The sequence below is a fragment of the Coturnix japonica genome, chromosome 16 (assembly GCF_054131305.1).
Source record: "Coturnix japonica strain WE chromosome 16, WE-NBRP24, whole genome shotgun sequence".
Lineage (NCBI taxonomy): Eukaryota > Metazoa > Chordata > Aves > Galliformes > Phasianidae > Coturnix > Coturnix japonica.
In genome coordinates this window covers 3,486,773-3,510,386 of record NC_140678.1, presented here as the reverse complement: position 1 = coordinate 3,510,386, position 23,614 = coordinate 3,486,773, and the positions used below count along the sequence as shown (strand labels likewise).

Here is a 23,614-nt window from a genome sequence, read left to right as displayed (position 1 = left end):
TAAAACTTCCTTTTATGATTGGTAATGAACACTCACACTGCAATAGAGCTTACACTCTACAATAAATAAGAACTGTGAAACAAAGTAGCAACTGTGAAAATACAACAGACTATAGAACGGGCTGCTTTTCTTCCAGGCTTTACTTAAATTACATCCATCTTTTTCTGTAAAGTCTTGGAAAAGTCTAAAAGTGCATTGCTTGAACATACTTCGTATAGCTGTTCTTTGTGAAAGACTCTCTTAATGATGAAAAATGGCACAACAATCTGCATCATGCAGAAAAAATCTATCCTGAAATAAAGAAGAATGCTTTGTAGGCAAAGCTAAAGCTGAAAGCTAAAGCGTTCGTATTTGTAAGGACTGCTGCCACCTACTGGAGAGCTATCAACCTCACAAACACAGAAACACAAAATTAACTGCAAATTCCAACGTCATTCTCACAAAATTAACTGCAGACTATGACTGCTATCCAGATTAGGAGGTAAGGACATACAACTACTTGGGATATATTATATATTCAGTTTATAACAATAAACCAAATAGTAGCAATCCTGTTAAATGCTGTGAAATATTAGCACACATTTTCCACGCTTCTCTGATACCCTATGCTTGTAAAGAAGAACTCGTGGAGAAGAACTAGTTAGAATGCCATGAGAGACACAGTCAGTACCCAAGCAAAAATAACAACATATTGTTGCACCTGCCTTCCATTATCTGGAGAAACTACCATTGATTGCAAGTGAAAAACAGAAGTTACTTCTTTAGTTCCTCTGGTATTTGAGAATGTGTGTAGAAACTGATTTCCCCCTCTTGAACTAATGGTCTTGATTACAACTTTTCCATACGTGAGATGGATGGATGGTATTTTGCTAAGTAATTGTTGAGACTGATTGGAACAAAAACAGCAGAAATGGGCTGACGGCTCAAATACTGCAATTATGTCACACCCTTCAAAACTGTTTAAGTAATTTTCTAAGAGCACATTTGCTTTCCTCATAATCTTTACCTTTGACATCTGACTGAAGTCTGCAAATCCTTCGCTACTACTGAAAGCTCCATTTCCAAAGGGATCCAATGTTCCAAATGGATCTGGAACAGGTATTAAAGAAAAATAACTATACATAAGAATTTTTAAGAAGTTATTGACAAAAAAGTAGGAAACCAGGTAGGTAATAAAACAACACTTGCATTTTTCCTTGCCATTTGATGTCATGAGAAAATTTTAAAGAGCAATATCCTTTCTATCAGTTGGTTAGGAAAAAAAAAAAAAAAGAGCAAACTGTGTAGTTTTCCTCTTACCTGGACCTTTTGAAGAGACACTGGAAGAGGTAAAGGGATCACTGCTTTCAAAAGGGTCAGGCTAAATAAGAACAGATACGTGATTATTGTTGTGCTGTATTGTGCAATTCTCTTTCTATGCACATAAATATCTACTCATTTAGGACAAATTATTTCCAGTTTCAGATCACTCTATTTAGAGGACATGTAATGGGATAAAATCAAATGAATGGCTGAAATACACAGTATTTGGCTACTGACAACACTGAATGACACCAAACCACATTCAAATGAAAAGCGTATCAGACAAATACAGTCAGCATTAGCTCCTAGGACAAAATAAGAAATTATATTCAGAAGCGTTCAGAAAAGAAAACTACTGTGATTAAGTAAAATGTATAAATCACTGACCTTTGAGGGTAAAGTGGAGGGTTTTGTGAATGGATCTGATGTGAACGGGTCACTCTTCACCTGTTTCTTGAAGAAATCCTCTGGGGCAGAACTACGAAATGGATCACTTTCCTTAAATGGATCACCTCCAAAAGGATCTAGGAGCAATAAAAGGTATACAGAATGTAGGATCTAGTAGTTAGAACAACAAGGAGTGTCAATAATGAACCATTTTCACATCTGACCTCATACTCACTGATTTTTTTTTCTTACTAAAAAACAAACAAAACGACCAACAATGAAAACAAACAAAAACCACCATGGCAAACCAACAAACTTCCAGATACTCAATGTACTGCGTAGTAAGTTGCAACAAGTACACATTTTCAGTGAATACCTGACAAGGTCACAGACTTCACTCAGTGAAAAGTTAACAATGTGTGTAATGCATTGATCTTGTTTGCACTGACTGCCAAGTTTCGAAGTTCCCACATGCAAACCAAAAGCCAGCTCCATCTTTGAGTTTGGCTACAAACTGTCTAATTAATCTGTCCTGTCATGGTAAGGGCTATTACCTGCTGGAGCAGGTGGCTGCTCTGCAAAAGGATCATGCTGGAATGGGTCACCTATGCAGGACAGAAAAATCATTTGTTTTATCCACTATTTAGCAAGATGATAAAAGTTTGAAAATATCATTTACTCAACAGTTGGTCTTCAAGGTCTCAGGTAAGCCAGTGGTCACTTACTGCCTTTGAAAGGGTCTGCTCCCTTAAATGGATCAGATTTGAAAGGATCCTCTGACAGGAATGGGTCGGCATGTAGTTCTTGCGTGTTATTGGTGAACATCAAAGCTTTATTCTTAAATGGATCATCCTAAAAATTAAGAAAACAAAATTCTGACTTAAAGGAAGCAAAATAAATGATTTAAATAGCACTAAAACTGCTTTAGCAGAAGAGAAATACTAATGCATTTTGGAGAGTAAACTTCTCTCTTTTTTGTTTGTTTAATTGAACTATGTGATATACGTGTATATATAACTCAGTACACAGGAAAATTTATTTTGTTTCTTTTGGAAATAAGAAATACATTAATTAAGGGGAAGTTTATAGCAAGAGAAGCTGCTTAATGATTTCTAGATTAGGCATAAGTAACAAATCTAATTATTGCAAAATACAGTAAATAACGTTATAATTTTTTTCTTACCATCGCTCCATAATTGCTTCTTTCTGTCTGCCCAAGGCCTTCACTTATGTCTGCTAAATTTGTCAGGCTACCACCATTAATCCCATTGAGAGCTTCATTATATTCTTCTATACTCTTATTGACTTCTTGATGGCTCTCTTGAAGTTGAGAAAGTTTACTTCTTGCCTAAGTAGTAAAAAATTATTTAGTATGTTAATCTCTCTATAATGCTGTCATCCTCACAAAACCGAAGGGTGGTTACTTCAGAGATTCAGTAAGAAGACAATCCTTTCAGTCATGGTTAAACGTGGTTGCAAGACAGTTGCTTCCCCCCCCCCACAACTCCCTTAGGAGTTAAATTCCTCCTCACTCAGTCTGGGAATTAACCTACTAAGCAACAATCAGAAAGGCTTATTTCATGTATCACTATTCCTTCACTTCTGTAAAGTCATCTTTCTAATTATGTTCAACTTCTAGCACTTAAAAAAGGGAAAAAATGATGTCATGCAAACTACAGTGAATACCTGGTTTATTTCTTCCTGTGTTGATTTTAAAGACTTGATTATTGTTTCAAGCTGCACTTTTCCAGCCTGGATACTCTGCTCTAACTGCGTCTCTTCTTGCTGGAGGCGATTCAGCTCTGCTTTTGCTCTATTAAGATCATCTTCCTGTGATTTTAAATCTGACTCCTGAGATTGAATCTGCATTTTCAGTGATGAAATCTGAAACAAAGTATTATAAAAATTAAAGAGAAAATTGAAGTAAATGTACCTCAACACATTATGAATTTATAAAATACAGAAAGCTGTAAAGCAACTTACCAAGTGTTACAGAAGGTAAAATTCATAAGCTGAAGAACAGCATGTTTTTTACATTACAGAATTTTTAGTATAAGCATGCAGAATATTCAATAAAACCAAGAACTGCTAGTATCTGAAATGAAATAAATACCACACTAATTGTAAGAGTAATTAAAGATTGTTTCTTAAATGGTTACCCTGCAGCTTTCAGAACTTGGTTCCTTTTCCACTGAAATATTTACCAAGTATTACTAAGCTGATTTTTTAACTCTGGATGAGTTAAATTTATACAGCTGCATAAGACTCTCCTTACACCCTTTCTTGCATGATATAAAAAAAACCAAGTTTCTGATAACTGCATCACCCTGGAAAACTACCTTTAACTCAAAACACTGATGTGAGGTTCACAGTGATAAAAATATGTACTGTTGTCCCAGTGGGTCAGGAATAACACTTCTAACTCTTCAAATAGGCTGAATATCTCATATATTCAAAGAACAATTTTCATAGGGAGGAACTTCTGTAGATCATCTGGTGGAATGCCATATTTCTAACTGTTATGAAAATTGTGTATGTTAATAAAACCCTTTTTGGATCTCTGTATTTGCGTGGAAATTGCTATTTACAGTTGAAAAACTACAGACAGCAAAAGCTTGTTTATGAAATGAATGCGACTTCCTTCAACAAAAGACAAAATATACTTGAGGACCTCTAGGATAAACATACACTCACCACCTGTGTTTCCTCCTGGCACTTCTGCCTTACATCACTCAGCATGTCCTTCAGTTTGGCTTTCTGTTGGTCCATTTCATCCAGGCGGTCTTGGGCATCTTGTTTCTGAGCCTCAAGTTCTTGCAAGTTACTCGTCTCCCTATCTAAATCATTTTGCAGTTCCTGAGGAAAACCACACAGTTTGCAACTTACATTTAGTTCATGCCTTATGGGCACAACCAATCAAAGAGAAAAAGGCTGGCATGCTCCACGGGATTTTCTATGTCAGACAGATTATTTCCTATATGCACAGACTTTCTTTCAGCAGCAATTTGCAGATATTGTACAAATCAGTTCCCACAAGAAAGAAAGGAACCATGATACACATCACGTGTAACTTGAGTTACCTTTACTATGAAAAACAATACTCTTTGAACAATGATTTCCTAAATTACAATGTCAGTCAAACACTAAGACATTTCAAACCATTCATGCATCATTACTTATATTAACCAGCATCAGAATCAAACACTTCTGATGAAGAAAAGGAAACTAAAGACCTTTCTGTAAGTTAGAGAAAGTCCTATACAAGGAGGAGACTTGCCCAGAAACAACACAAGGAAGGACAGAAGAAAGAAAACTTTTCACCATATTATTTTGATTACAAAAATCAATGATTATAAGCAGAGGAGTTTTTACCTGAACTTCATTCATTTTCTGTCTAATTGAGTCTTCCTTTTCCCTAATGTCCTGCTCCAGAGAATATTTTTCTCTGTAAGATAAAGAAGCAAATGTTTTCATGATTAGTTAAATAATACAACATACGTGCAAGAACCAACTAAATATTATTCTGGAAACAGCAAACAAATGGAAATGTCAGCCCACATTCTGATATCTTCTTTGAGGAAGTAATAGCACATTTCAATTATTCTTCCAAAAAATATGACCTATTATCAACCTTCTGCAGTCACCTGGAAGACTACAGGCTAGCTTTACAAAACTGGATAATTGGATGGAACGTCTGCGAGAGTCACTACCAACTTCAGTGACAAGCAATAACAAACTGCTTAAAAGAAAATAATTGTAACTGACATATCAGTACTATAAACTTAATTGGTTTCCTTACTTCAAGATTTACAGTCAATGGCCCAACAAGTATTACCTCTGCAGCTGTGCAATTTCTTGACTGATGTCATCCAGTTCCTTCACCCCTGTAAATTCTCCTGATCCAACAGAACTTGAACTATCCTGTTAGGAACAAAACAGCCTATTAGAACACAGCTGTGAGAGATCTTCCTTTGCAAAGACTGAAGATGAAGGTGGGACACAATTCTCTTGATGTGAGAAGTCAAAAATATTACACAACAACCATTACCATACAATTGTCCCTGAGAGACATGAGAATTTTCCCTATGCTCATGTAACAGACAGGACAGCTGAAGTACACAGCAGTTACAGAACATGCACAGTGTCAATGAATAAACTGCAGGCAATGGTAGACTTTAAATTCAGAAACTAAAAGTGCACCTCAGCAACAGTCTATAGCAAAGCTTCCAGGGGACTCAGAGAAACTAATGATATTTCAGTGCTTCTGAACTCTGCCCAAACTGATAGTTTTTGAAATTACACCTCATTTACTGAGAGCTGCAGCATGGGTCGTTTCTACAGCTGTCCAGGTGTAAATTAGGGAAGACACAAGGCACATCCCTTGTCCTTTAGACAATATATATATTTAAACAGCATTTTAAAAAGAAGAAAGTGCAGTTTGCTTACTTTCTTCACTCTGAGATTGCTGTGATAACCACAGAAAGTTTGACCTTACTGAATATAATAAAATAAATACAACCAACAAACTCCAAATATAGCATAGTGAAATGTGACATTTTTAACAGAAGCAAAAGGAGAAAGCCCAGTTTAAGTTAGTTAAGTAATAATATATGGATGAGTGCTTCTTTTGTTAATATGCCATCAGGTAGGGATAAATAAGAACAACTATAATCCAGACTAATTCTTCAAGCTAGCTATCAAAAGCTTCCAGTATTTTATTATTATTATTTTTTTTTTTTAGAATAGATATGGATTTGCACAGTGACCTGTACTGTATGCTGTACAGGATCATAATAAGATGTTATCCAATTTGATTAGGAACCGAGGTAAAATGAACTGCTAAATTAAGTACAGCAACACAGTTCAACATTTCACAGGAACATAAAACTCTGCTACACTTGCAGTAACATACAGTTACATTGAGGTAAAGCTGTAGCAGCTAAAATAAAAAGAACTGAAACTAATGGGAGGTTTAAAGATCTTGCACCAATGTATATTTATTGCCCACAGCTTCAGCGAATTAGCAGATGTGTAAGAAATGGGCCACCAATGAACTGCCTGTCAAAGAACCTCTTGACAGACCAACGAATTTCAGGTTGTTGAAGTGACTTTTAGCCAAGAACCAACCTTGGTAACTTCACACTATCACAAAGTTTTCATCATGCAGAGAGCAAGAATCAAAGAACACAAGTGCAAAGAGAGAGGAGAAGGTACAGAAAAAAACTGAGCTCTAAATAGGGTGCAATGATTTTCAGAACAATTTTGCAATGTTACAATTACTCACACGACGCATTTCTGTTAGTGCTGAGATTTCAGTTCCTACAGGAGTCAAGTAACCTGACAGAGTCTATGGAAAAAGGATACAGGAAAAACCTTAAAAGGACTAGAGCAATAGCAACAACAGAAATATATTTAGAGAATCAAAAGCTGGCTAGGGAAAGTAAAAAAGTAAAGGAAAATGCTACTTAATCTACAGAACAGGTGATTGTATAGACATGATACAAGTGTTCCTTTATAGAAGTTTCAGAAACACAGTGACATGCTATTAAGAAAAGCAACAAAATAAGATTCAGTGTAAGATCAGATGCTTTCATTACCAATAATATGTTGTTAGCAGTGATGGATATAAGACTATAGACTGCCACAGTACAAGGGATAAGCCAACCACCAGTCCTCAGAAACTAGAGGTTCATCACCCTCCAGATTCCCATTAAGAGAATTTCACATTTTCATGGGAGGAATTTGGTCCTGGCCACAGCCAGAAAAGGGCAACTAAAAGTCTTTCACCACTTCCTAAGGAAGTTTAAAAAAACAAAGAACAAAAAAAAACCCCAAATTTCTGTGACAAAGGAGTATTTTTCTAGTTCAGCCATTCTCAGTTATTAATGAAACTTATTACTGCGTTACTGTTTTGTGTTGTCAAAAATTTATGTCTATTTTGAAATGCAAAACGAAACATCACTGAGATGAGAAAAAAGCCATTCTTTACCATCACGTTGTAAAATAAACATTACAAAATGGACCACTTCAATCAAGGCATGTAAGCTCTGTGTATCTACAAATAATCCATTACTTACCTGTATGGGCGTATTCCTCTCTGTGGGAGGGATCATATCTGGGGACAACTCTTGTGGAGGATCGATCCCTTTACTGACCTTCTGTTGAATGAGATACATTGCTAGTGCAAACTGATCTTTGCTTAGCTTTCCTATCTGTCTTGTATCTGCCAAAGCCCTGGTAAAAAATAGATCATACTTACAAACAAGGAAACTACTCCTCTTTACCAGAAAGTCTGAAATAAAAATACATACGCAGTTTTCTTTCGATTCAGCCCCATCAGAGCTTGCTTATTCCAGTGTAAAAGCTCTGTAGACAGGGCAGTTTTTATTTGACATACTGGGCTGAATATAAGAGCATTAAGCTTACAAAAAACTTTAGGAACACTGAAACAGCAAAAAACAATCACAATTCAGACTAATCTACATCCCTCTCCCAGGAGAGCCAAGTGAGAACTTATTTATCTCCTGATTCTTCATACAGCACACATCATATTTCTGAAACAGGACAAGCAAAAGATGCTGATGGCTATTTTTTTTTTTTTTTGGAAAACTTATTTTAGTGTTTAGATTACAAACTCTGGATGGATAAACTGCCTTCCCAGATCAGTGAGATGCAAAAATACAGCTACTAGAGAATTCTTACCATATATGTGCTAGGAGATTCTGGGACAGACCTGAATGCATAAAAATGTCCTTTACTTCTTGGCCACTCACAAAACCATCCATATCTGTGTCTGTCTTTAAGAAAATGTCATCATATCGCACTTTCTCAGACATCGGTATGACCCAGTTCACAGATGGCTGCAAACAAAAAGGTTTTATATTTCAGTAAAAAGACTGACAGAGTCAAAAGACAGAACACAGCACACAGCACTCTTCAGCACTGGATGTGCTGAACGTATCTTGCACAAACTAATCTGATTAGTAAACAATTATTTCCCTTTTCCTATGAATGTTTCAGCTGAATACCTACCCAAATTAATAAATATCAATAAATAGCTACTCATCAACTAATTCTTTGGAAATACAAACCTCCACACAGGAATCTGAGAAGGCAGATTAATTATTTTTATTTTTTTAATTAAAGAAAACCTTTCTATGGAAAATGAAAATTCTCCATTTAGATTTGCTACACCTCCTGTTCACGTGAGTAAAATTCACACGCTCTTCTTCTATTCTCTGGTCATTTGCTCCATTAAAAAAAGAAACAACCATATTTTAAGAATGCTTACACAAGGAAGCAACTGAATCTTCCTAATGTCCAGCTTGAATCTACCCTGCCGTAGCTTGAAACCATTCCCTCTGGTCCTATCACTAATGACATGAGAGAAGAGGGCTGACTCCCAGCTCACTACAACCTCCCTTCAGAAAGTTATAGAGAGCAATGAGGTCTCCCCTGAGCCTCCTCCAGGCTGAACAATCCCAGCTCCCTCAGTCTCTCCTCATATGGCCTGTGCTCCAGACCCCTCACCAGCTTTGTAGCCCTCCTCCGAACACACTGCAGGGCCTCAGTGTCTTTCTTGCTGTGAGGGGCCCAAAATTGGACACAGTACTCGAGGTGTGGCCTCACCAGTGCTGAGTACAGGGGGACGATCACCTCTCTGTTCCTGCTGGCAACACTGTTTCTGATGCAGAGCCAGGATGCCAATTCTCCTTCACCTCCCTCTCCCTCCCCTCCTTTTCAGTTTACTGACATGGAAGAAATCATACCTGTGCTTGTTTGATGCTGTGCTTGGGAGACAAACTCTCTGTGCTGTTCAGACTCTTTGCACTACCATGAGATGGGGTAGAACGTAGGCTGTCTTTTGGTGGAGGACTTGCAGGGAGAACAGGAACTGCACCAGGAAAGACAGGTGTCTTCTTTCTTTTAGAAGGTGGTATGAGAGAAGGAGGTAACAGTGAAGGAACTGGCTCTTTCTCAAGAGCTCTATAAACCAAATGCATTGCCTGCAAAGGCAAAGAGGTCAGATATAATGTTAACAACTTAAAAAAAAAAAAAGCAGTGAGATTTTCCAGTATCAGCAGTTCATACGTTAGTAAAACAAAGACAGTAAGATTAGAGAGAGAGACAAGCCAGAGAAGAACATGATTTTGAATATTATAAAGATGTTAATCTTGATGACACAGGCAAGAGTTTGAAAGGTTTTGAGAAAGACCATAACTGCATGTGCATGTTTTAGATCAGAAAACAGAATGCAGCAGAGAAGAGCTGCAACACTCAAGAAACAGCTGAGTGATTTGCTCAAGCAGATGCACCATAAATTAAAAATATAAAGCAACCTACCACAGCGAATTCATCTTTGTCCAAGTGACCATCTTTATCAATATCACTGAGATCCCAGACCTACAGCATTTATGATAAAAACAAGTTACATTCTGTACCTTTGATATTAGCTGTCACCATATTAAGCATGCCCTCTAATAGCTTCTAACAGATTTTGGTGAAAACAGCATTATATTAGATCTAGCTGAACATTCTGTTGAGAAACAGACTGGTTTAGAGTTTTCTGGCAACATGAATCAAGTATTTTGTGGAAACATTGGCTCTAATAAAACCGGCACATAAGAGATGTATGTTTTTCATCTTCCTGTGTTGCAATTAAAGATTCCTCAAACTAACTACAAACATCCAGGGATGTTTTTGTGATTCTCCAGATGGTGTATACTCACGTACCATCCCAGGTTGCTTCCTAAGAACGTTAAGACATTTTAGAAAAGTCACTATTTCTAATTTGCATTTCATTTCAAAATGCCCATTTCCCTTTCAGTAAAAAAAATACATCCACCCCTCAGAATTTTCTGCAAGAGAATTTAAGCATCTGTCAACTTTATTTCATTATTATGTCAAGGCACATAATAATCACAGGCAATGATTTACATAGAAAGATGCAAAATGTTGAGTACTCTAACACTTGGCCATCACTGGGTACTGTCCAACCATTATACTAACAGAGTGTATGGACTGTTAGACTGAGGCTCAATCATCTGACCTCTACAAACTCAGGACACTTGATTTATGTCCCTCACCCCTTTAGCCACTCTCCTATCCCATGTACAAATTCCTCTGGAATATAAGTAAGCTTCCTGCATTCCTGTCACTAAAGTAATAAGATCAAATATGAAGACTTCCAAGATTGCTTCAGGTACGGAATTAAAACAAAGCATACTCAGATTTTATGGACAATATATTGGGTTCTTCCTGAAGACATTAAAGTATATGATAAAGCAGATACAGCTCTTACATACAACGTATAAATTCTCAATCATATCAACACTCAGAAAGAACACTAAGGAACACACTTTAAACTGAAGTTGAAAAACACTTTAAGGTTTGTTGCTTTTGCAAATACAGGATGGATGCACTAAACTCAGAACTATTTATAAATACATGCAAAAAAAATACTTGGCAATTTCACAGCTACAGTAAATTAGGATGCTGTAAAGTGCTCTCTTGTACAAACAGTAGACAGATTTAATGGTATGGCTAACAACTTGCACTTGGAAAAGTGACAAAACAGTGGAATACAATGTTATAAAAGCTATTAGGGCTTAGGAGAAAGTGATTTGTTGGGGATTTTTTTGTTGTTGTCTTTTTCATTTGTTTTTAATACAACCACAGTCAAAATTTCTACCTCTTAAAATGAACAGGGAGATAATGGAGCCAATCTACCCTGGGGCCCAAATTACTATTATTATTCTTATTTTTAAGTGGATGACTTCAGACACTACTTAACATTCTTAAATTGTAGCATGCACTTGATATAAAATCCAGCAAAAGCCCATTTATGTTGATAAATTACACTTTAATATTAAACACTGCAAGTAAGAGAAGCTAAATAGAGAATGGCTAAATCTAAACAGCATACTTACCCTTCCTAGGATATCAAGAGGTAGCTTTGAATTCATCAGAACTGGTTTTACTTTGTCTCCTGAAAGTAAACCATTTACTGGCAAAAGGCTTTCAAAAATACCATCAAACTTTGCTTTTTCTTCCACCTAGTTGGTAAGAAATAGCCTGAATAAGTAAAAAAGTGTGCCTGCGTGAGTGTTGAAAATGAGATCTTGCAAGAAATTAAGACTGGACAGTAAAGCATTTGTACTAAACTTCCAAGCTTTCTTGCAAGTGTCGCTCTGATTTAGGAGCTTAGTTTCAAGGCTAAGGTTGGGATATCTAAGAGATTTTAGCATGCAGAGCGTAAAATACATTTCTACAATGTTCAGAAAGGACAACAAATTCTGATTACAACACTCCTGACAAGATTTTAAACCAGCTAAGAACTATTTGTTCCAAAAGATCAGCTTCCCACTTAATGATACAACATATGAGTAGAAGATTATATAAGAAGTCATTTTGGAAAACGTCTGCAACTGCAAACTAAACATAAATATTCCAATGCCATGTATCAGAAGCTACTTTATTCCAATCACATATACTGTGTATTATCACTAAATACTACGTGAATTCAAGCTTTAAATTAATTCTTCAAGATGAATTTGTTGAAATGCTTCACTGTTCTCAGTGGGGTTCCTTATACAAGCATCAAAGTGCCTACTATTAGGATTCTGGAAGAAATCCAGGCAGAAGATTAAAATTCACTATGTCTGAAAAACATCACACCCGGGATTGCTACAGGCTTGTTTAATACTTAATTCAACTGTAAGATCAGAGTTCAGTATTCTTTACTCTGCACAAGTCTGCCATCAGCAAGGAAGGACTTTTGAAACGGGAAATACAGTTGATACAGAATTCTCTCACTGGGAATTCTTGAGACAAGGAAAACATTTAAAGAATGAATGGAATGTGTTGTCTTTTACACTTACCCTAACAGCCCAGTGAGGCTCTGTTGAAGGCGGGGTGATCAGCAAGGGACTGCTAGTGTCATGCTAAAATGAAATTTTACTTTTATTTATACAGATGCGTACACACACAAAGGGGCAAAGCTGTAGTCATGCCCATTACTATCCACAGTTGCTGACACAGTTCAAAAATCATCTCCCTCCTCCCCCATAATCGTAGGTTTTAGCCACATCAGCTTAAAAGCACTGACCAAACTGACTGCAGTTAAACCTGCTCTGACTCTGCAGCCCAGGATGAGGCTGGAACACTTTACAAAGGAATACAGGACAGTGGCAGATGTGACTGTGAAAGTTTGACAGCAACCTGAAGTCTCAAAACCACAACGTTTATAAAACAGATTATTTATAAAACTATTTCAGCTGAAGCTTTCCTTCTCATGCAATACATGCAAATGTTCAGGTATGTATTACTTACAAATTTAGGAGGTGGCACAGTCAAATTCAGGCTGCCCATGTTGACCTCATGGCCGTTCTGTGCGCATGCGACGAGGCGCAGTGCAACATAGAAACCCTACAAACAATAGTGCTGTCTATTAAACTAAGCACCCAGTTTAACTCACCCTCTCCAATCATCCATTCAGGGTTTTTACCAACAGTGTACACAGGACCCCAAGTAAAATACAGAAACAACATATGTACAGCCCCATGCTGTAACTGCACTGCAGCAACGCCTCACTGCTTTCAGATAGGATTCAGAAAAGACTTTGCAGTGATATGGAACAAGGAGTAAAAAACTTCAAAGCTAGTTTTTAAGGGCTGTCTCATACAAACCAACGACGCTCCATATATACATGTAACTAAAGCATGTGTTATTCCAAGTCACTCATAAAACGCCAGTTATCTTTTTCAGTGCAAGAAAGATCTCTAAAATAGACTCTAAAATTACAGTCTGTATTTATTACTCTCAATGGCTGTGTCTATGTATCCCACACACACTGATTATCTAGAAAACAAAAGGAGCAGAAAACAAGAACTAACTTCTCCAGCAGCCCCACTGAGTAATAATCTTGAATATGAGCAGCACCAAAAAAAATCATCTTATAAATGAAAATTTAGAGGTGGAAAAAAAAACAACTATGGGTAACTACTATGGATATCAGGGTTTTCTGGAATCTAGGCTCCACTGTGGAAGGTAATGCAAGAGGTTCACAGGTACATTTTATTTACCTGTTTATCCAAGTACCCTTTACCTTCTGGATCAGCCAAATCCCATATCTGTGGAGATAGAAAATAAAAGCCATTGAAACTTTAAAATAAAATTTAACTCAGCTCAACAATTAATACTATACATCTTTTCAAATTGTTCATTGCAGCTGCCAAGTTATGAAATACAGTTCTATTTAATTCTCAACAACAAAAATGTTACACTAAGGACAAGTTTTCCTTGCAGATCCTTACAAAGCCCAGAACAGGACCCTGAAGCTCTCAACAGCCTGTGGTTAACCTGCAAGTCAAAGGATCCAATTCAGCTCCATCTCACCTGCTTTCACTAACCCCTTCTGCTCGCTCTTAGCTGCAGTGAAACAAATACACAGATAATCACTGCAAAAATTGCCTCATTCCTCCAACTTACCTTTCCAAGGATAATATCAGACAGACCAGACTTCTTAAGAAACAGTGCAGCTTCACTTGCCCCAACTCTCCCCGTATACGTTGGATCTACCTAAAAGACAGAAGTTTGCATTCAACTGAAGGATGCCATGAAAGTAGAGACAAGAAAAGAAATGTCTTATTCATGCTTCTGTAACAACTCATATGGTTACCACTCAGGGGGAAAATTTATAGTAGTTTAGCATGGGAAAGAGGGGAAGGAAATTCTGCTTCAATCTCGTTAAAAACTTACCTGTTTGTAATAAGTTTCATACAATGGAATCCCAGCAGAAAACTGAAAAACAAGAGGGATGATAAGAAAACAATGAACTGCAATCTAAGATAGCCTACATTTAGTGACCACAAGAAAAATAAAAAGCACATACTACCTTGTGCAGTATTTTCAATTTAAAAAATATTTATTTTTTAAAGAGTTAAAAAAAAAAAAAATGAACACTAGAGTTTATTAAGAAATGCCATAATTCCCTGGCAAAGCTGTTTGAAGATTTCAGCTTGATGTTACCAACTGCATTACACAAAAGCTTCAAACACAAAGGGTCTGTATTCTTGGTGTACTAAACAGACAGGCTTCTCTTGCTGAGGTCACAAGGAAACAAGAACTGAAATGCCTAAAGAGGAGAAGCCCCAAACACATCTCCTCATTTGCCTCCTCCAACAGACACAAGTCCTAGCTCTGCAACAGCTACACTCCACATTGCTCTCCAGCACTGCTATCAACAGCAAAAATAATACAATCCAACCATTGTCTCAAACAAGTCACCCCTTATGGCAGACAAAGGCCTTAAAAGACAAACAACAAAACAAGCCAATAAAAAAGTTAATGACTGAGATGCAGGGATGTTGAAACATCCCAAAGTGCGCTCAGGACAATCACTCTCCACCTGCAGGACATTACTCAGACACCCAACAAAGGATTCCTTCATTCACTGTCACCTCCCAACCTCCACCTTCCTCCTGGTCACCCAAGCAGACTTATGGATGTTCTGCCCACACCATCAAGAAGGGAGAGAGAAATAGGACTAAAGAAAATGAAGACTGATGAGGAGGAGAAGACTTCATATTACACAGAGAATCTTCCTATACGTTTAAAATAAACAGGGCAAATCTTAATTGAAGGAGCCATCCAACATAATTAACCCTTATTCATTAAAAGTGACCGCTGAGCTCTTTGAGTGCTGATTATTCTACCAGGCTAGCAAAATTTTCAAAGCTTTCTTAAACATCTTAAATGTCCTCCTCTTAAACCCATTGGCAAAATAAGCCACTGTACTCTGCACACCATCAGATGCCCCTGCTCTTCCAGAAGCAGGACAAGAGTTTCTGTGGAAAGCTGTGACCGTAACCCATAAGCCTGACTCATCCTTTTGCTAGCTAAATGAACATGGATAAGCATTGTGTCCCTGTCCAGAGCAGGAAACACATCATTCAAAGATGAGGAAATAGGAAACAGTCTGTTCAACTCTGAATAAAACATGGTACGCTTTAACTATACTACACCCAACTGGACACACCTCCTACTTCTCAGAGAGCCCAGAGCAGCCACAGCCAGCTACAAGCTCCTCCAATTGATTTGGCAAGCATCCTAGAGAACTGGAGTCATCCCAGATAGAGCAAAGCACACCAGTGGCAGCATGGAATGATCTCATCCTATCACCAGACATTCTTCCCATCTTCATCTGATACTGTCAGCCATGACATGCAGCTGATTTACCTGACAGAGGAGGCAGGAATCCAGGGTGATGTGCTTAATGCTGAGAGGCTTCACCCACAGCAGTGTGAACGCACCCGAGTGCTGCTGGAAGCACTTCATCACCCCACTCTCTACTTGCACAGTTTTACAAAGATTAAGCCTTTCTGCCCGATTTACCCAAATGACTGCATTTCTGTGATGAAGCAGACCAGACAAAATGGGCTCAAGTGATAAATATAGCACAGCTCCATATCTACCCATCGCACTCTGCAGTCCACGCTCACGTCTCTACATCCCTTAACACAGATCTGAGAAAAAGGCAGCAGCAAGTTGCTGCCATCAGAACAATTACCAAACTAATTAGTTTAGCAGTATTAGTAAACTAATACTAAACCAGTTCCTAGCAGCACTCATTGCTGAGGTCACATCAGGGCCACAAGGGACACTGCATCAGATGAACCATTTGCTTTGTGTCCTCCTGCTACACAACTTCCCTCTGGCTGCTCTTATCACATAGATGAGAACAGGTACTTTGAAAGAGGAAAACCAACCGTCCCACAAAGATGAAAGCCAGAAGACAACAACTGCTGCCCCAGAAAGATTACCTTTGCCCTGACTCTACCTGCTGAGCACCCTGAGCTGCCTCAGAGAACAGACTGACGAAGTGAACAGCATTATTCCAACATTTCTAATGCAATTCTCCCTAACTTTCAAAGGTTGTAAGTCAAACACGCCCAGCAGAGTGGAAAGACTAGAGATAAGGTGACCAAACATTCAAGATAATAAAGTTATCGAAGGTAAATCAAAACCGGTTTCCACTGTTACTTAACACCAAGAAGTGATTTTACGTGCTGGCTCTCAAACTTTGTGCACAGCCATCTTAACCAAGGACAGCTGAGGCTTGTTAAGCACTGTGCATGCTGCAGGCCAGACATCTGAATTTTCTTTCCTAAAAACAGAACGTCATAGAACAGGAAGAACACTGTAATTACATTTGTGTATTAAAACAAACATAGCTAAATGTTTTCACATGTCTCAGTTGCATGTGTTGCTTGTGGCTCCTAATACGTCACCATCAACAGTCTTATATCTGAGCGAATGCACTTCAACACAATGGACACGTAATCCCCCCTATTCCTTTTAATACCACCTCTGGTATTTGTTATACTGAGCGGGTATCTCTGCAGTAATCATAAAATTGAGGCCATTAGCAGAGGAAGTTTATTCATTTCTAGCAAAATCCTGCTTGCTGCCCTCAGCATAGTTAGGGAACTCCTGACATTTCAATACAGAAAGAAGCATTTCTCTGGAAAACTACAATGGTTCCAATGAATCAATTGTAAAACAACGCCAGAATAGCAGATGTATTCACGGGATATATTCACAAGGGCCCTTTTTTCCCCTCAGACAATGTACCACGTTATACAACAGAAAATACGACTGATACCATCACAATTCACACAACCTCGAGCAAAAGAAACACTTGAGGCATTTTTACCCGTGTACAACAACAAACCCTTACAAAGCCAGGGATTCGTTTACATAGATGTGTTGCAATGCTTTGCTTCGCTTGAAAACTTCTGTCAGCAGTGTGCACACTCGTGGATGTGTCAGATTTTTCTGAATGTTCATTTAATGACAAGGTGTTAATCAGGAGCCTTCCTGCTATTGCTTCATAAGGGACACGGCAAATTAGTGTTACCCAAATGTAACGTAGCTGCATTGAAAGATAAGTTTTCAGTGTCACAAATGACACTCCTGTATGGCGTCAGGACTGGGTGACCCTCAGGGGTCCCTTCCAGCTCAGGATGTTCTGTGCCCCTATGAGAGTTCACAGCTACAATGAAATAGATATATTTGGGTAATATTAATTATCAGCAGCACTTGTTATGAATTCCTGCCTGGCCCAGACATGACACGGATGTTGTTTTGTTCACGGGGCTTTTGTTTTCATTTGGAGAAAATAAGTAAACTGAGCATCTTCACGTACAGAACAAATGGCGATCGCTCACGCTTCAATTACTTGGGGGAGATGAACCCAAAGCACTCCGTGACAGCAGCACCACCCCACGCAGTGCAGGCCCCAGCACGGCCAGCCCGGGGCTCCGTGTCCCGCAGCGGAGGGCACGCCCCGTCCCTCAGCCCCAGCCGTTCCCCCGCCAGCACGCTGCCGCTGCTCCCGCACTGCAGCCGGTCCGTACGCTCCGGACACCGCGGCAGCCGAAGAAGACGCGTTAACAGCCGGCAGCGCCGGATGATGCGATCGCCGCCGGCGGACAGAGCCAAGCGGAGCGCGAGCCCCGTCCCGCAGCCCGGCCCCGCGGCGGGATGGACCCACAGCGCCCGGAGCCGCGCGAGCTCCCGGTGCCACCGCAGCGCGGCCTGCGGGACGGAGCGCTCCGTGCCCCCGCAGCGGCTGCCACCAGCGCCCCGCCCAGGAGCCGCTCCCCGCCGCGTCCCTCCGCTCCCCCGGCCGCAGGCAAACGCCGGGCCTGTGCCCCAGCGCCGACCCGGCCCCGGATGCGCCTCCCGCGGCAGGAGAACACGCACCGGGCCGGGCCCGCTCCCCCTTCCCCGAGCTGCGCTCGACCGCCGGCCCCGGAGCCCGTCCGCTCTCCTCGGCCGAACCCCGGCGGGCGGGCCGAGCCGGTTACCTGCTGGCTGAGGGGGATGAGCGCCGCCATCTTCCTCCCGCTGATTCGGGCAGCGGCCGAGGCGGGGGAGGGCGGGGCGAGAGGCGGCGGGAGGCAGCGCGGGGCCGGGTCAGGGGGCGGGGGCTGCGCCGGGACGGGGGAAGCGGCGGAGCGGGAGCCGCCCCGGAGCGCTCCGACCGGGGAGCCGCGCCGCCCCGAGACCGCTGTACCGGGCGATGGTGCTGACCTGCCTACGGCAGCGGGCAAAGCAGGGCTGGGAACGGAGAGCCGCCCTGGGGAGCGTTGTTCCAGGTAACCGATGCAAGGCCCTGATCGAGCACTGAGCTGCAGGAGCCGCATCCAAGGTAGTTTTTGACTTTGTTGCACAAAATCCCATCAAAACAAACTTCATTCACCCCATTCAGCTGCCTCAGGGCTCTGATCAAACATTCAGCATGAAGTACAAGAATGCTAACAGCTCCCTGCCTGGACTGCACAGATATCAGACAGCAGCCTGAACAAAGCAAGACCATATAAAAACTACATTAAGAGGAATCTGTTTAGCAAAAAGAAAGTAAACGATGAGTCACACTACTGCTTTCCAGTAGCTGTCAAAGTTCTTCACCCCAAAGGGCCACTGAAGTTGACTTAAAAGACAGAGGACTTGGATCAGTGAAGGAATCTGACCTCAGTTTGACCACAGCATAGCAGCTGAGGCAGGGCCTGCACCACTCCTTCCATTCCTTACTTCCTTATTGCACAGGGCTTTGCTCAGGAAGTAGTTGAGATGTAAATGAAAAGTGACGGGCTCAAAGTCCGGCTTTAGTTTGAACCAAATCTATAGCACTACACAGCAGAGTGCAAGGGAGAAAACTACACATAAAAGGTGTAATCACTACAGAGGCTTTGGCAACACTCATCTCTTCAGTTTGAAGTAGGTTGTGAAAATGCTTCACACACTGACATGCTGAAGCCTTTAATGAAACAAAGCTTATTGCGAGATCTCAAAAGTTAACATGAATTTTATTTAATATCAAATCATGAAAAAAATGTAAGAGTTAAAACACTGAAACCAAACAGGTATCTTAACACAGCTAAGATGTAGTTAATAGAAGTTACCCTTTCTAGTAGCCAGTTTAATAACTATATTACGATATTTGTCTGAAAAGTAACTGAAAGAGTTCACAAATTTAAGGTTACCATTAAAAACAGCCCGTTAACACAGCTTCAGCAGTGCAGACAAAACACAAAGTCCTTACAAAGCAACGTGAGCATCTTTCAAACAATTAAAACTCCTGTTTCTTGATAGGCCTCTTCATTATTCTATCTGTTGGAGATTCTCTTTTCCCCCTCTTGTTTTTTCTTGAACCACTGATCAAAGTGTTCTTCTTCCGCGACCCTTTTTCTCTGCTGCTCCTCTTCAGCCTGCCTTATATTCATTTCCTTTTCGGGATCCTAACATTAAGATGTCATTTTTGTACACCAACAGAACGTGGCTTAGATTGGACAGAACTCTTAACGTGGCAATAACCGAGACTGAGAAGAATTAACACATTACCTTTGTTTCTCCCCATGTTTCATCTCCAAAGTCTTCTGCATAATCTTCATCATCTGTTATCAAGAAATTGTCAAAAATTGTGCCAGCTCTCACCTTTGAGGGAGGAAGAAGAAAATAATGGGATGCCTCTTTATTTTTCTTTACAGTTCTACTCTCAGCCTTTCAATGTTTGTGTCACACTCAATACACAGTGAACATGTGAGGAAAGCTGAGGAATTTCTCAGAGCGGCCTCCAGAGGGCAGATTTCGTCCCATTAATCTCAGCGACTCAGGAGTTCTGAACTGGTGGAAGCCTGAAGTGTAGTGGAGCAAATTACACTTTGCAGCACTTACACTGATGAGTTTGGACTCCTCCCTCACTTCACTGCAGAGGATCACGAACCGACACATCTTAGGAACTTTGTCATTTTGTCCGTATGTTTAAATAAAAGCAAGTTAATAACAAGTCATCTTCAGAGATCCCCCAAAGAACAGAACCACAGAATTACAGGGGCACCTCCAGAGATCACCTAGTCCAACCCCCTGCAGTGCAGGCTCCCTAGACCAGGCTGTGCAGGTAAACAGATAACACTTACATTAAAAGGATAAACAAATTGCCACATGCCCAGGGAAAACAAAGTCCTTTGTTCCCCATTATTTGCAGTAAAAGCAACTCACCTGCCAGATATCTAGTCCAATGGCACCAATGTTTTCATAGCTGTAGATATTGAAGTCAGGTGAGTAATGTGGATTGTCAATCTGTGGGTGAGGCCAAACTCCCCTATAGTTCGGGTTATCAATCTGCCTTGGTTTCCACTCTCCCTAGGACAAAGCACGTATTCAGAATGCAGTTGGACAAGGAAGAGTTGAAATGCTACAGATAGCTTGAACTACAAGGCTGTTCATACTTTGTATAGAGGATTCTTGACCATAGGATATCTCCACTCCCCATGCACCGCATTATCCCAGTCTTCAGGTTTCTCATCACTGGTATCCATAATATACTCAGGTTCATCCCAATGCTTTAAAGACACAGAAAGACTAAATAAATCAAAACTAGTGCATAGCTCAATTTATAAAATGAATTCAGCAGGAATGAAATAGTTCAATAATAGAAAATAACTACAGATTCCGAGTGCTGAGTTACCTCAGGTTTGATGTCATTTGGATCAGCAATGTGGGCTCGATCATCCCAGTCGCTGGGTTTCTTCACTGCTGGATCATTAATTTTCTTTGGTGGCAAGAAATCCAAATCATCCTCTAAGTTGCCCAAAGCAGCCACTTCATTATCAATTTTCACTTCATAAGTCTGATCTGGCCTTATGATTAAAGTATACAGATGTGTATATCCATCGACCTGGGTTTTAGAGAAGGCAAATAAAATATTTTTAAAGCCTTACGCACAGTTTACAGGAGCTGCCTTACATCAGAATCACGGCATATGTTTGCAGTAGTGTTGTTTTTTCTCCTTAATATCCCTCTGACTCGGTATCCTGAAGTTTACCTTTGAAATCTCTGTTTACCTTACATCTGATTGGTTTCTTGATTGGGTGAAGTTTATTCTTGTAATTTAAAATAACGTGGACTTTCTTTGTCTCAGATCCACAAATATCTGGCCCTACAAAGAGATCACATGCTTTGTATCCTTAATTGCGTTGCAGAAAAATGCAGGTTGCTATCTATAGTATAAATGAAAGGATTATGTAATAATTCTTAAACCACATTAGATACCAAACTACAAACCTTGACATACAAGTGAACAAATTTCACTATACATACAAATATATTTAAGGGCAGATAACAAACAGCCTATGCTACATCATTTACATCAGGTAAAGGCCTGAAATATTTAAATGCCCTTCAAATCAGCTGAGAATTTTTGGATAAACATGGATTGTTAATACATACTTTCACATGTCTCAACTATAGAAGAAATAACTGCTTACAGCCACAACATTCTTATTGAAGCAACTTTCTCCTCTATGCTTTTAATCCTTTCCACAAACATCCTTCAGGAGCTGCACAACAGCAATGGCAACATTGTGCTGATGGACAAGTAACTCACCAAACATGATATAGTAAGGGGAAGCTCCACTCAGGTTCTTCTGATCCAAGTCTGAGGAAAAAATCTTTATATATCCCCCACCACAGTCAATCTTCTGTTCATGTTTCACAGTATACTGAATGACCAGAGTCTTCCCTTTGTTACTAAATGGTTTAAATCTTGAGGAGATGGCATAAAACTTGGAGTTTTCCCTTGTTTGTAGACCTATAAAGGCAATATTCAAATTTACAGAATCACAGAATGACCCAGGTTGGAAGGGGTCATGTAGTTCCAACCCCCCTGCCTAGCAGGGCCACCAAACATACACATTTACTAGATCAGGTTGCCCAGGGCCCCATCCAACCTGGCCTTGAACACCTCCAAGGACGGGGCATCCACAACCTCCCTGGGCATCCACAACCTCCCTGGGCCTAACCACTCTTCTAGTAAAGAACTTCCCCCTAACATCCAACCTAAATCTTCCCTCTTTTAACTTAAAAACATTTCCCCTAGTCCTGCTATTATCAGCCCTTTCCAAGAGTTTACTCCCCTCCTGGGAGTAAGTTCCCTTCAGGTACTGAAAGGCTGCAATGAGGTCACCCCGCAACCTTCTCTTCTCCAGGCTGAACAAACCCAACTCCCTCAGCCTGTCCTCATAGGGGAGGTGCTCCAGCCCCCTGATCATCTTTGTGGCCCTCCTCTGGACCCCTTCCAAAATCTCCATGTCTTTTTTGTACTGCGGGCTCCACAGTTTCTGAGGAGACTCAGACTGAGCCCCCAACCCGAGATGCTGGTGTGCAGGTCTCTGGCTGTACTGAGTGCCAGAGCCTGGCCCTTGTGGTGCTGGGTGAGGGAGGCAGTGATTGTGTTCGCTGCGACCAGGTTAAAATTTACACTTCCATTCTCTTAGAAAAAAGACCTTTTCCCTCCCCATACATAGCAGCTCCTTCCAGTGCCCCCACGTACCTCTGTCTCTCACAGGATCCCCGTAGAACTTCCCAGCAGAGAGATGGAAAGTGCCGAGGTCTGGCCTGGACTCAGAGCTCACCCAGCGCTGCCGCCAACCGCCTGCCCCACCGGGCCGGTACCGAGAGCAAAGAAGGAGCGTTATGTGGGGCACAGGAAGGGCCTCCCTCCCTCCCTCAGAGCATGCCCACCACCCTTATTAACGACCACCCCATCACACCCTCTCCCTCCCTTCCTTTCCCACAACCTCCATCCAGAAACTGCTCCTGGAAATACACCACGGCCCGGGCAGCGCCCAGCACAGCCCCAAGGAGCAGCACAGCCCCAAGGAGCAGCAGGCCGCGCGCTGCAGGCCCAGCCGCCATCACGCTCACACAGTAACGGCTTCGCACCTCCGGCCCTCAACACCTCGCGCCTGATCCAGTTCTATACTAAGCTCTGATTGGCTGCTCCTTCCCCGTCTTTTATAACTGACGTTCCGATTGGCTTAGAGTCCCCAGGAGGCGTGCGGATGTCGGGGAGTCGCTG

At 40.8% G+C, this 23,614-nt stretch overlaps 2 protein-coding genes and 1 long non-coding RNA gene across 12 annotated transcripts in view; 1 reads left to right on the top strand and 2 right to left on the bottom strand.

The window, feature by feature from the left end:
• The window catches only part of EPS15L1 (epidermal growth factor receptor pathway substrate 15 like 1), a 38,356-nt gene extending 19,733 nt beyond the window's left edge, over positions 1-18,623 (bottom strand). For 2 of the 9 annotated variants that reach the window (XM_015886146.3, XM_015886150.3), the window contains exons 1-22: positions 18,561-18,623; positions 14,449-14,490; positions 14,179-14,268; positions 13,773-13,820; positions 13,021-13,116; positions 12,570-12,632; positions 11,619-11,744; positions 10,033-10,092; positions 9,459-9,695; positions 8,392-8,549; positions 7,767-7,923; positions 6,974-7,036; positions 5,525-5,610; positions 5,062-5,134; positions 4,384-4,545; positions 3,376-3,573; positions 2,873-3,037; positions 2,415-2,541; positions 2,244-2,294; positions 1,690-1,826; positions 1,300-1,360; positions 1,007-1,089 (exon numbers count right to left, since the gene is read on the bottom strand). In XM_015886146.3, coding sequence (XP_015741632.2) covers positions 1,007-1,089; positions 1,300-1,360; positions 1,690-1,826; positions 2,244-2,294; positions 2,415-2,541; positions 2,873-3,037; positions 3,376-3,573; positions 4,384-4,545; positions 5,062-5,134; positions 5,525-5,610; positions 6,974-7,036; positions 7,767-7,923; positions 8,392-8,549; positions 9,459-9,695; positions 10,033-10,092; positions 11,619-11,744; positions 12,570-12,632; positions 13,021-13,116; positions 13,773-13,820; positions 14,179-14,268; positions 14,449-14,490; positions 18,561-18,590 — 2,313 coding nt within the window. In that variant the 5' untranslated portion in view covers positions 18,591-18,623. Of the gene's footprint in view, positions 1-1,006; positions 1,090-1,299; positions 1,361-1,689; positions 1,827-2,243; positions 2,295-2,414; positions 2,542-2,872; positions 3,038-3,375; positions 3,574-4,383; positions 4,546-5,061; positions 5,135-5,524; positions 5,611-6,973; positions 7,037-7,766; positions 7,924-8,391; positions 8,550-9,458; positions 9,696-10,032; positions 10,093-11,618; positions 11,745-12,569; positions 12,633-13,020; positions 13,117-13,772; positions 13,821-14,178; positions 14,269-14,448; positions 14,491-18,560 lie in introns of those variants that run through there. The other 7 variants (XM_085517881.1, XM_015886147.3, XM_015886148.3 and 4 more) reach the window with 7 other exon arrangements.
• A 49-nt stretch (positions 18,624-18,672) lies between these two features.
• LOC146758167 (uncharacterized) lies at positions 18,673-20,542 on the top strand. Of its 2 annotated transcripts, none has more exons than XR_014935097.1 (2): positions 18,673-18,904; positions 20,244-20,542. It is a non-coding gene; the product is annotated as an uncharacterized LOC146758167 (long non-coding RNA). The 2 variants fall into 2 exon arrangements; XR_014935098.1 differs by having other exon boundaries at positions 18,696-18,904; positions 20,029-20,542.
• Positions 19,544-23,501, bottom strand: CALR3 (calreticulin 3). Its single transcript, XM_015886161.3, is given in 10 exon segments — positions 19,544-19,894; positions 19,896-19,994; positions 20,098-20,190; positions 20,755-20,898; positions 20,985-21,098; positions 21,224-21,433; positions 21,600-21,694; positions 22,142-22,345; positions 23,087-23,188; positions 23,334-23,501. Coding segments are annotated over 10 exon segments (1,248 nt in total). The 5' UTR covers positions 23,452-23,501; the 3' UTR covers positions 19,544-19,825.
• Positions 23,502-23,614: the final 113 nt, after the last annotated feature.